This window comes from Gopherus evgoodei, chromosome 3 (assembly GCF_007399415.2).
Source record: "Gopherus evgoodei ecotype Sinaloan lineage chromosome 3, rGopEvg1_v1.p, whole genome shotgun sequence".
Lineage (NCBI taxonomy): Eukaryota > Metazoa > Chordata > Testudines > Testudinidae > Gopherus > Gopherus evgoodei.
In genome coordinates, this window is record NC_044324.1 from 78,775,615 (window position 1) to 78,789,119 (window position 13,505).

General features: G+C 41.9%; 1 protein-coding gene across 3 annotated transcripts in view; it reads right to left on the reverse strand.

The window, feature by feature from the left end:
- Nucleotides 1-5,543: 5,543 nt before the first annotated feature.
- Nucleotides 5,544-13,505, reverse strand: part of UBE2J1 (ubiquitin conjugating enzyme E2 J1) — a 62,574-nt gene continuing 54,612 nt past the window's right edge. For 2 of the 3 annotated variants that reach the window (XM_030555932.1, XM_030555933.1), the window contains exon 8: nt 5,544-6,627. In XM_030555932.1, the coding sequence (XP_030411792.1) occupies nt 6,358-6,627 (270 nt within the window). In that variant the 3' untranslated portion in view covers nt 5,544-6,357. Of the gene's footprint in view, nt 6,628-7,805; nt 8,033-13,505 lie in introns of all 3 variants that reach the window. The other variant, XR_003999537.1, reaches the window with a different exon arrangement.

Below are 13,505 nucleotides of genomic sequence, written 5' to 3' on the forward strand. Positions count from 1 at the left end.
GATTTCCAGCCTCTCCCGCTGGATGTCCCAATCCACTACTTGCAGCCCAGCGACTCCGTGCTTGTTCGTACCTGGAAGGACGAGCCTCTCCAAGAGAAGTGGAAAGGACCCCACACCGTCCTGCTGGATTCCCATACAGCAGCAAAGGTTGAGGGACACAAAAACTGGATTCATCACTCTCGTCTAAAAGTAGTGCCAGCTCCTGAACAGTGGACCGTTCAGCCTGCTGAGAAAACTTCCAGCAACGATTTGGGACTTAAGCTGTTATTCAAGCAACAATAAGAAGTGCTGGGAATGCCCTGTGATCCCTTTGGACAGCCACAGCGCACTCCCTGCGAACACGTTGTACATTGGTTGTGTTTATTTTCAGAGGGCTGCCTAACCTGTCGGCCTGGCTCCTTTGGTTTTTAATTTGCGTGTTGTTGTACTTCTTAATCTTTCTTATTTTGTGGGCATTTGAGGCCTTAACATTTTGAGGCCCTAAAGTAATCCGCCCAATATGGGTTCAGGTCCAGGGTCTGCTCTCCTGTTACTGTTTGCCATGATATTGCTGCTATTAATTCCTGTGTTCCCCCAAAAGCGTGCAAAGTGGGAGGATAATAGTTTTTTGCATTTAACTCATGCAGTTGCACAAGGTGTAAATCAATCCTCATGTTGGGTCTGCATCCACACTCCCACCCATACCGATCAGGGCATTCCGCTATGGGGTGTTCCCCTTCCACTCAATGGCACACTTATAGATCAGCTGTTTCCTGATTGTAACTACAGCCCAGACCCCCCAGTTCAGACATGGTCCATCCATATGGTACCTCAGGGTCCCTATGTTGCATGCTACTGGCGAGAGAAGGGAGACAATACCATCTTTGTGGGCAATGCCATGGTGGAGTGTAATTACTCAGAACATGTTTACCTAAACCCTTCCTCCACATGTGGTCGAGCCCCATGGCCAGTCCCTACGGGATATGGCTGGTATTGGCTTTGTAATCAGACGGCTTATAAAGCGCTCCCAGCTGACCGGTGGGGCTCCTGTGCCCTGGGAGCTGTGGTCCCTGCTGTCACAATACATCCAACATTAAACCAAGGCGAGGTTCGTAATCATGTTTGGAGGAGCCGATGGAATGTTCCTGCTAATCCACTGGCCAGTCGGCCTACAGTTTTTCACTCCTTTGTCCGCTGGTTTTTGCCTTCGTTGGAAGTAAATGAGTTGAAAAAGCTATAGTAAATATTTCTGCTGTCTTGGAAATAATGGCAAATTCCACAGCAGATGCCTTATCGGCTCTCCAAGGTGAAGTATTTCAATTGTCTCAGACAGTTTTACAAAATTGTTTGGCCCTAGATTACCTCCTTGCTAATCAGGGTGGAATTTGTGCCTTAGTTAACTCTAGCTGTTGTGTGTTTATAAACCAACAGCAGCGGGTGAAAACTGATATACATGCTATTAGAAAGCAGGCTGCCACCTTTCACCGTATTACCCTTGATAACACCGGTACAGGAATCCAAGAGGTCTGGGGTTGATTAACCTCCTGGATGCCCAATTTAGGTGCATGGGGTCGGCATATAGTGTTTTTGCTCTTTTGTGTACTCTTCCTCTTTGTTGTTCTTTTTGTGTTTATACAATGCTGTAAAATGCTCCTGAATTCACTTTGCTCCCCCCGACCCCCTGGTATTTCTCAGTTGACTCTAACTAGCGACCCCCACGCCTATGAGCTTAATGTTTTTATCCTCTGCTTATGAGAACACTCAGCCAAAAGTTTGTTGAGTTTTCTCAAAGGAGGGAGCTGTTGGTGTCACCAGGTATAAATCTAGGTAACTCGGGAGAGTGGTAGATCACAAGTGTCAATAAAGCCCTCCTGTTGTAGGCCTCAGTAAACCATTGTTCCTCCATGTTCAACACTTTGTGTAACCTAGTGTAACCTAATGTACTAAGTATCAGAGGGGTAGCCGTGTTAGTCTGGATCTGTAAAAGCAGCAAAGAATCCTGTGGCACCTTCTAGACTAACAGACATTTTGGAGCATGAGCTTTCTGATAGTCTATAAGGTGCCACAGGATTCTTTGCTGCTAATGTACTAATAGTTGCAAAAATGTAATGTTAGCAGTTAGTTTTTGGTTGTAGCAGGCAGTTCTCTGCTGTAATACATTAAAGCTAGGCTGAAGCAAGTTTCAAGGCCACTTTTAAATACAGCATACATGTCTCTGCAGCAGAAAGGGGGAGAGGGAGCAGGAAGACAAAGAAGTGTGTGAAAAAAAAATGCTGCAGCTGAACAGAAGAGGGAGGGGAAACGGGGGATTGCGAGTCAGCGAGAAAAGTTCTCATGGATATAAAGGAACAAACTGCTTGTTTTAGAGATGCTTGATTTAAGTCAGTCTCCCTGCACCTCTTTGAGATCTCAAATAAACTTGGTTTGCTTCTCCACCCTGGCGTGTTTATTGGCGCGGCACACCAGGCAACGGATCTCCCCCTCCCCCCGCTGTTGCTTGGCCTCAGGCAGTTATCTGCCGGCAACACCTGTACAGTCCATTTTCTTATCTTCACATAATTTTGTAAGTTCTTTTGTGTTCATAACAAATTTTGTGAAGATAATGGACTTTACATTGTGTTCATAGCTTCATAGGATCATGACTCACCCGTGGTCACTAATCTTTAACCCTTAAAACTCTCAATATTAAATTTAAGTCTTACACTGGAGGGGGTTCTGAGCCAAAGCCCAATTGACCTGTGATGATGTGTATCCTGCCCAAGACTTCACCAAATGTCACTTTGCCTGGTATGGGTCACAGCTGAGAATGCCAAATGCAGGACATACTAAGAAACAGGGCAGAAACACCCCAAAACTGGTGGTTTATTCTATCATAAGATTTCACCAAACCAGTAACAAAAGTGAACTCTTGTATCACTGCACTAGTTCACAGAGAGCCAAACAGTCCCCTAGGCACTGCAGCCTCCAATCACCAACCAGACAATGGGACTTGGTGATGAAAGGTTCTTAACACCCAAACTCACCACACATTAGGTTCTTCCAATCCCAAAGGATCAGACACTCACCCCTAGGTCAACATGTACTTTCAGGATCTCATCAAATATCATGCTGCAACCAATCTGTAGTAAACTAATTAAAGATTTATTTTTAAAAAAGAAAAGAAGGGCGTTATTAAATGGTTTAAGGAATCATATACATTACAATTGATTTCCATGTCTATAGAGGTCAGGGTAACAGTAGCGATGGTAATTCCGCTACCTTGCAATATGTCTCTGGATCACCCAAGAAGAGTGGAGGTCATCAGTCCTTTGTTCAAAGCTCTCTTCTTGTTAGAAAAAAATCACAGTCCAGAGAAATGGAGCAGGACTGAAGACAAAGAGTGTTGTCAGAATGTACAATTTACACTCACAGCACATGTGAATGGAAAGTTACTGGCACAAATATGGAGTCCTGGGTCACATGTTTCTTGCTGAGTCATGAGACATTCATTGTCTACATGTGCCTGAAGAAGAGACCTTGGGAGGGGTCCTTGGAAGAGGTGATTGTCCTTAATGGGCCATCAAGCAGGCTGGCTAGCCTTGGTGTAAATCTGTTTTGGGGCGTGGAGGGGTTTACTCAGAAACAACAGGTTTGAGATACAAATACAGAGCAAAGTTTCATAACTTCATATACAATGATGATACACGCAATAAACAGGACAATCATACTTAGACTATAACTTTTCTGATACGTTACATGACATTTTGTATAATATTTATCACAATTTTGTAATAGTGGTCATACATCAGTGATGATACATTACCATAAACATGGTCACCTTTCTTTTATACAGCATCACAATGGGCTCTTCAAACTAGCAGAGAAAGGCCTAGTGCTAGCCAGTGTCTGGAAGTTGAAGCTTGAGAAATTCAACTGGAAATAAAACAAGTTTTTAACAGTAAGAGTAAATAACTATTGGAACAACTTACCAAGGATTGTGGTGGAATCTTCATCACTGACAATTTTTAAATGAAGCTTGGATGTTTTTTCTAAAAGATATGCTCAAGGATTTATTTTGGGAAGTTCTGTGGCCTGTTATATAGGTCAGACCAGATGATCTCAATGGTTCCTTCTGGAATTGGAATCTATGAAAAAAAGAGCACAATCCTGCCCCTATCTTTGGGTACAGAAGGCTTTGTGCAGCAGCCTTACTTAGGTTCTGCTGCAAAAGGGCAAGAGCAGAATTTGGTTGATGGATGTATCTCTGAGAATTTGCTAGGTTTGAAGGTGGGTCTCAGAGCCTGTTCTGCAAGGTGACAGCAAATCTCTCAGAGGAACAATCAGGAAGAAACTCTGCAAGGGTAGTCTACTGATAGTTTTTTCTTCAGAGCCCTCTCGTAAAGGAAAGGATGATCTGGGCCCAGGCTTGCAAATGTGAACAACAAGTGCATTCAAACAATGTACCAACTAGGAAAAAACTTTTTATTTCAGGAATACGGAGTCTATAGATTTTATATATATTCCTACCAAAACTAATATACTTATTGCAGAAAAATACTTTTACTCATTTCACCACAGGAAACCAGACTGTCCTCCTTTCAGACTTGAAGATAATGCAAGATTTAAGTAACTGCTGATCTATCTAGACATGCTGTATACTTTTATTGTAAATGTTTAATTAAACTAAGATGCTTTGATGTACATACATCCTGTTTGTATGTATAGCAGAGGGGCACTAATTCACAATAACCACTGGGAATCCATTTTTGAATTTTGCAAATTAGCAAGTGAATAAATAAAACACACACTCACACCAAGACACTACATAAAAGATGTAATTTGTCCATTAATTTTCACAAGTGTAAAATTTTACTTATTTATAATGCTTAGGAGTACATTAGCACGTAGTATATTTTGTAATGTTAATATGAGAGCTGACTACAGCACTCTTATCTTTGCTAAGAAATAGAGTGGGACAGTCTGGCTTTACTGAGAACTATCATAGTTGCCACTAGTACAGTGAAAATTACTGAGGTTCTTTTGGGTCTTAAATGAGCAATGGTAGATTGTCTTGATTATCAATACAGTCAGATAATGGTTAAATGATTATTCCATTGAACTTGTTCTTTATGGCTAAATGAATTCAATATCAGCCCAGAGGGCTCCTATCTACTGTTGCCAACTATGGTTGGACGTATTCCTGGAGGTGTCATCACATGACAATCTTTAACTGAAGATTAATCTTTAATTCCTGGAGACTCCAGCACCATCCTGGAGGGTTGGCAACCATTCCCCTATCTGAAGTGCCAGCACCTACAATGAATAAATGGTGATACACACATGAATGCTGTAATCTTAATATGCTGGAAATGTATTTATAAACTTTTAGATTTAAAACTTTTCTTGAAGTATTGCAATGAGGTGCAAGAAAAAAAATTGTGTAAATGAGGCTTGACTTGCGATAATTCATTAGAGAGAAGGGTTTCATGAAAGCTTCCCTCAAGCTTGCTCATGCATAGCAGAGTTTCTGCACGAAAATATTTAGATTTTTTTAAAGCAAATAACAGCACATATGAAACATTCAATGTAATGCATTATGTATATTTCTGGAATTATTAAAAGACAATAGCTCTGGGTAAATAATTATATTACATATTTATAACTATTGAAATAATAGACGTTTTACATAATCTTCAAATTTAAAAAAGCAAGATATACAATTGAGAGCATTAGAAGACGACATTCAAATCTTGCAAAAGATTATCCAATCGAACTTTAAAAAAAATTAAAAACAAAAAAATAAAGCAAACGATTTTCTGGCCCCTTTTTTCACAGAGAGCACAGTCTCAGAACCAACATTTCATGCATTTTTCTAGAATTGTCTTATTGTAAATAAAAGTGGTTACAAAATATTATCCCCCTCTGAATTGAGAGCACACGCAATGCAACACATAGACATTGCGTTTCATTTTTAAAAATCCCTCCCCAACATAAAGTTTTATACTCACTCAGATATGGGTGACTATCTGCACCCATGTTCTACAGAGAAAAAGCGTTAAAAACCCCTCTCTTTTTTAACTGCCTCCTTTTATCAGTAAATAAGGTAGCCACAAATAATACTTTCTTTCCCCCACCCCTTGCATATTATGCTCATATTCAATCAAATTGTTTCCCCAAGTATCTAGTGGGTATTCATGGATCATTAACAGTTGTTAGTATTCATAGAAATGTTAGCATTTGTCATCCTTACTAAGCAATGTACCTAAAGGTATATTAACATTTGTAAGGACTTAAAAAAGTAAATAAAAAAGTAATCTTCTGTAAACAGTTCTCATGTCATACCCAATACAGAATATTTAATGAAGCATTCAAGTCACTGCTCTTAAGACAGAAACAATCTTATAACTCGAATACATAGTCATTGGCCAGATATACCCGTCGGAATATAAGCGCTGCCAATGCTAAAGTCAGAAGGACAATCAGAACAGTTGATCCAGTGTGGCTTGTGTTGACTCTTGGTTGCTGCACCTGATTAAAGTTAGTTGAAGATGGCACTCTTCTCTGACTCTGCTGCTGGGCACGGCGCTGGCGAGGGCTCATGGAGGTATTATTAGATATAGGTTGAGTATGCTCTTGATTAGGTGGTGTGGAGTTATTCTGAATTTCAGACTAAAAAGAAAAAAGTGAATATTGTTTTTAAACCAAGACAGTCTGTGCATCAGCAATGTACATACCTCTACATTTAAGAACAAAACCTACTCTTCCGATGTAATGTTGATCTGAAAGTCAGCCACAGGTGAAAGCCTCTTTATAGTATAGTTTCAAACAACTTCTGTTATAGAGCACTGTTCCAAACCCTATGCCTCTCTAGCCAAACATTCAGAATACACACCCTTCTACACACCTCCCAACCTTGTTCTTCCAACCACTGTCATCCCAACTACATGAGGTGCAGACAATCACCACTCCTGCCTACCATATGCTATTGCTCCCACTGTGTGTCTCTGGATATCGTAAGAAGGCATTAATGTAGAAGTTATCTGCATTAAACTATGTACATAACAATTTGCCTGTCAACTTAGGACCTTACCTCAGGAAGTATGTACCACAGGACCTAACTACATAGCTCAATTCCTTGCTATGTTGCTACAACACACACACTTTTTTAATGCAGTTTCTGGACTTCTGCTCATTCTCTTGCTGCACTGAAGGAGCACAGAGGTATTTGTCACTTAGATAATTTGATTCCCCATGAAATTCCAAGCCACTGTGTGTAAGAAGCACTGTTCTACAGTTTTTAAAATTTGAGTCTAAAAAGCTGTCTCTGCTTCATGGTTTTGTGTTTTCTTTGTCATAATTGCTACCTCACATTTTGGGTCCCCTTATCTCAACAACGTTTTCAAGTGAAATATTTTAAACAGTTCAATAAAATATTTTATCCTTAAACTACTCCATAGCTTCTAGGTACTTAAACACAAACGGTTTACACTGCACAAATGGAAAACACTGCAAATCATATTGGAACCGATGTTAAAGGATGAAATTGGCCATAAAGGAAGTTATAAAAATAGTATATAAAGCTGAGCAAAATTAGGAATTTCCATGTCACGGGAAACCCCAAAATTTGTTTTCAGCCCAAATCACGAAAAAATCTAAATGTTTGATTTTGGTTTACTGAACTAAACCTAAATGCTTTGTTTGACTGAGTTCAAATTTAAAATTTTTATTGAAGTTAATGTTTAAAAATAAATAGACACAAGTTAAGAGGGAAGATACTGTACATCTGGGGTCAGGCTCGAGTTATGAGGGATTACAGGTATCGGTTGCAAGGATGAAAAGATACATACATATCACATAACCAGCATAGACCCAGATTGCGGTGCGGGGGTTTTACACTGTAATGTTCCCCATAATGACGTGTTGACTCTTGAGTTGTAATTTGGGAGCCTGATCTCTCCTGGCTGGACGACATCTTCCATTATGCACCCAGTCTTGTGACTCCCATTATGCACCATGCAGCTCGGTCACAGGGAAATCCACACTGCATTATGAGACACATGGTCCTCCAGGTATCCTGGCCAATAGCAGAGAATGGAGATCTGAACTACAACTCCCATAAGAAGACTTCAGTGTGCAATAAAAACTAATAATGGACAAAAGAAACACTGACGTGTATTGAAAATAAATCCTAATGTCCATGAGATATGTTGTACCCTCCTATGTAATAGGACAAAGGTTTCTGGAACTCCAGAGATTCACCTTGAAGCTTCCTTTACATGATATTTCCAGCAGGGGTCTAAACAGATACAGAACTTCAAATCCACACAGTCCTGGCCAGCTCTGCTACCATCCTCATGTATCCTAGAGTGCCCTCACAGTCATGTTGACCTTTCCCCATTATACGAGAATGGCTTCTTCAACAGCAGAGATGATTTCCACTGCAGCCACACAGCAGTAAGGACCTATTCAGGCATGCACTGAGCCTACAGGAAGTTTCTAACGAAGACCTAGGACCACTCTTCAGGCAAGGGCAAATTATGCACAGATCTCATTGATTTGTAGGTCTGTCCTGGATGGCAGGTGGTGCTAGGGCCAAAGAAAATTAGATTTAGAGACTCTTAGATTTTGAAACTTTAGAAAACTTTAGATCCACAGAAACAACTACATCCATCACAGCTGGCACCTGATAACGGGATCCGTTTATTAAAGATACAAAACTGAATTGAAATTAAGTACTCTAAGAGTCCCTTGACTGGAAACAATGGTTGTGAGCCATGAAATTGTCAGCATTGCTTTTTGGTTCCTTGTTACATCAACAACTCTCTATTGTCATTATTTTCAGATTAAAAGATAATGACTGTCCCCCATCCTAGGTCTCAGCCAGGAAGATGCTTGACAGCAAACTGGAGCCAAACTGGGGTTTGGTGGCGTCCAGCCAAAAGGAGGGGAAAGAGGGGAGCAATTTGGCTGCTCTGGGACCTTCCTTCCCTGCTGCGGACAGCCAGGTAACGGTTGGCTGCCTGGACACTGAGCCCTGCCAGGGGGGCAGCCAGGACCTTGACCCTGGAATGCACTGCAGGGAACCAAGGGACAGCCAGCTGCCCAGACCCAGAGCTCGCTTTGCCTCCAGCATTTATAATGGTGTTAAATATATTAAAAAGTGTTTTTAATGTATATGGGGTGGGTTGCACTCAGAGGCTTGCTGTGTGAAAGGGGTCATCAGTACAAAAGTCTGAGAACCCCTGTACTAGCGCAAGCCTTGCTACCACAAGTTTGTATACCTGGCTTGGGAGGCTCACTCCCAGATGCAGTGTAGACATCCCTCAGGGATCAGACTGAGGGGAGACAGATACCCAACAGCAGAGTGAGAGTTGTGGCATAGCTATTTGCTGGTGCCCATTGGGCAAATACCAGCAACAGGCTCAAAGGGGCTGGCTCCCAAAGGTAAACATTAGACTTGGGAGATACTGGTGGATCTTCCTATCCTGGAGGCAGGAGAGGGGAAACCTTGAGTCTTCTCAGACTGAGATACTGGTGAGAGGATTCAGAGGTGATCTGAAACCTAGGTGTTAGTTAATCTGAAGAGGCCCAATATGAGTTATTTGATATAAAGGCTATTTTTTAACAGTGCACTGCACCCAAATAAAGTGTTTTAACACTGACCTCCCCCCACCCCAGTTAAAGTTAATAATGTCACAGCCTTTCACTTCAAAATCCATCCCTGCAGCTATGCTTCATTCTCCTGCAAATCTTGATCAACAGATATACCATGTGTGACGTTATTGACATGAACTGCAACTGTATAGATCACTGTGGCAACCAAGGTCCTATAGTTGCCCCAAATCTTGTACAAAGGAGAGGTCAAGTAAGGTGTCTATGGAAAGGTTGTAATTTGCTGGTTATGATTATGCTGTCTGTATGTGTGTATTGGCTATGTCCTTGTATCTCAATGTATTTGATTCTATATAGCATCAATGAAGCATTTGGTCAGCTTCTTGAGAATGGGCACTTATTCAGAATAGTCCTATCAAGAAACACTTAACTGACAATGAACTTTGGGAGACACTAATCCAAATCTGAGCTTTCCTGGGAACATTCAAACTAACATGTAAACAATTGCATCGGCCTGCAAAAAACTAAACCATTCACGGACACGTGACTTGCCCAGGTGGCTACAAACGCCATCTTGTTGCTGTGATTTTGCACAGAAGAACAAAGGGGTTTCCACCCACAAGAGAGAGAATATACAAGGCCCTGAAAGTCTCTCCATTTTGTCTTCAGCTGGCTCAAAAGATGGCCTCTCCACCCCAAAGAGATGCCTGAAAGAAACTGGGACAAAGGACTATAACTATGGGGATGAGAGTGATTGCAGGACCCAGGCCAGAAACCACAACGTTGGTCTGAAACAGTTTGGGTCCAGACTAGGAAGAAGTATAGGCTGTGAAAGAAGCTTACTGGAACATCTCTGAGGGTGAGATTTACCTGAATTCGGTTTCCTATTGTATTAGGCTTAGACTTGCGTGTTTTGTTTTATTTTGCTTAGTAACGTACTTTGTTCTGTTATTTCTTGGAACCACTTAAATCCTACTTTTTATACTTAATAAAATCACTTTTGCTTATTAATTAACCCAGAGTAAGTAATGAATACCTAGGGGAGCAAACAGCTGTGCATCTCTCCCCATCAATGTTATAGAGTGCAGATAATTTATGAGTTCACCCTGTATAAACTTTATACACAGTAAAATGGATTTATTTGGGGTTTGGATCCCATTGGGAGCTGGATGTCTGGGTGCTAGAGACAGGAGCACTTACTAAGCCGTTTTCAGTTATGTCTGCAGTTTTGGGGGTGTGGGTCAGACCCTGGGTCTGTGTTGCAGAGATCAGTATATCTGGCTCAACAAGGCACAGTTCTGAAGGCAGAGAAAACAGGTTCAGAAGTAGTCTCAGCACATCAGGTGACAGTCCCAAAGGGGTCTCTGTGACTGAACTCGTCACACCATGTTTTAATCTTTTTTAGCATCCACCAGTCATTTATAATTTAGCAGATCAACTACATCTTGTCAGTTGCAGTCCTGTAGCAAAGTGGTTCCTTCACAGTGGCAGCAATGTTGTGCAATCAAAAGCTTTTAAAAATAAAGACACTAAGACAAAAGAATGGTTCCTTTAACCAGGAGGCTACTACAGGCAAGAGGATGAGAATGCTGCATAGACAACTCTCCCCGCTTTCTATTTTCAGCGTGATTACTATTTTGTTCCTCTGTGCTTTGGCTAGGAGTTTACATATCATCAACCTCCATTGTGCCTCCTGCCCAAAATGCCAATTACATGGCCCACAACGGCAATTAAGGGCTCCTTTAATACCTTTACCAATTACTGAAGTCCCTGTCGAGAGAATACCTATGGACTTGGTAGGCCCACTGGAGAAGTTCGACAGGCGCCAGACTGTCCTCGCTGTTCTGGACTATGCCACCCAATACCCAGAAGCTGTCCCCCTACGAAACAAAATGTCCAAGATGATAGCAAAGAATTTGATTCAAATCTTCTCTAGGGTAGCTAAAAAGATCTTGATGGATTAATGAACCCTCTTCGTGTCAAAATTGATGAAGGACATACAGGCCATATGTCATCCTTCAACTAACGGCCTTGTTGAACACTTTAATAGGACACTGAAGAACATGATATGGAACATGGTGAGCCAGGACAGAAAACATTTGATTAACTTACTACCTTACCTGATGTTTGCAATAAGGGAAGGTCCCCAGATTTCCACTGGGTTTTCCCTGTGGCATACTTGAAATTGCCAAGGAGGACTGGGAAGAACAGCCTAACCAGGGGAGGAACATCATTGCTCATGTGATGCAGATGTGGGGCTGAAAAGTCCAAGTCACCCCCACAGTGTGGGAACACCTGGAAAGAGCACAAGAGGCTCAAAAGACCTATTATAAATCGCCAAGCGAAGGTTTGCAAATTCCAGATGGGAGATCAGGTAATGGTACTAGTGCCCACAGCTGAAAGCAAACTCCTGGACAGATGTCAGAGCCCATATGAAGTAATAGAAACCAACAGGGAGACTGACTATAAGATTTAACAGATTCTACCATGTCAAGCTACTGAAGCCCTGGCAAGACACAAAAACTTATGTGGTCGCCCTAGAGACGCCACCAGAACATCCCCATAATTGACCCCTGAACAAGAGGCAGAAGTTATCAAAATGAGTGAATGAAACCACAATGTGTTCTCTGAGAAGCCAGGCAAAACCACAGAAGTTCATCATCACAGATCCCAGAATAAAGGTGAAGGTTAAACCATATCGGATCCCAGAGGCAAAAAGAGAAGAGATCAGTACCGAAGTTAAGAGGATGTCGGATCTAGGAGTCATTAAGGAGTACCATAGTCAGTGGTCCAGTGCAATCGTTCTGGTACTTAAGCGAGATGGCACTATGAAATACTGGAATGACTCTGGAAAATTAAACAAGGTGTCCCGGTTTGATGCCGATGCCATACCTCAAATAGGTGAGCTAACTGACTAACTGGGGAAAGCACAATTCTTGTCCACCCTCCCTTTGACCTGACCAAAGGGTATTCGTAAATTTCTATGGCAAGGGAAGCCAAAAAGACTGCTTTTTCAACACCAGAAGGATTGTACCAGCACACCATCCTCCCTTTTGGATGGCACAGGGCTCCTACAACCTTACAGAAGCTCATCAATAAATTGTTAAATCCACATGCCAAGCAAGCCACCACTTACTTGGATGATGTGGTCATACATAGCCCAGACTAAGAGATGCACCTAGAAAAGGTGGAAGCAGTACTAGGTACCTTGAGGAAAGTGAGTCTCACTGTGAATCCCTCCAAGTGTGCTATAAGTTTAGTGGAAGCCAAATATCTTGGGTACATTGTGGGGAGAGGCACAGTGAATCCCCAACTAAACAAGCTAGAGGCAATACAAAGTTGGCCTCGACTGATCTGGAAGAAACAGGTCAGAGCATTTCTGGGGTTGTTGAGTAGTACGGGCAATTCATTTCCCACTTTGCTACCAGAGCATACTCACTGATAGACCTCATAAAAGCCTGGGGCCCAGACATAATGAAATGGGCCTGCGCGTCTGAAGAAGCTTTTGCAGGTCTGAGGACAGCCCTCTGCAGTAATCCAGTGCTAGTAGCCTCAGACTTTGAGGAGTTTACTAGAAATGGATGCTCTGAGGTAAGGTTGGGAGCCGTACTTTCTCAAATGGTAGGGAAGGAAGAACACCCAGTCCTATTCCTCAGTAGGAAACTCCTTCCCAGAGAACAAAAATATGCCATAGTAGCGAAAGAATGCCTGGCAGTAAAATGGAACTGAATTTCATTGGGTTACCTCACCTTCCTAGTAGCAGATCAGGGCCCATTTTTACTATCTTTGCTCAGGGTAGGCTTTTATTAGCTTCAGCTTGAGTTTACCCTAAGAAAGAATAAGAGCAGGTCCTGCAATACAACCCTTCACATTTCACATCTCATTTTCCCTCTGTTCAGCTTTGACGACTCCTCAACTCCCTAGTGACTGACATG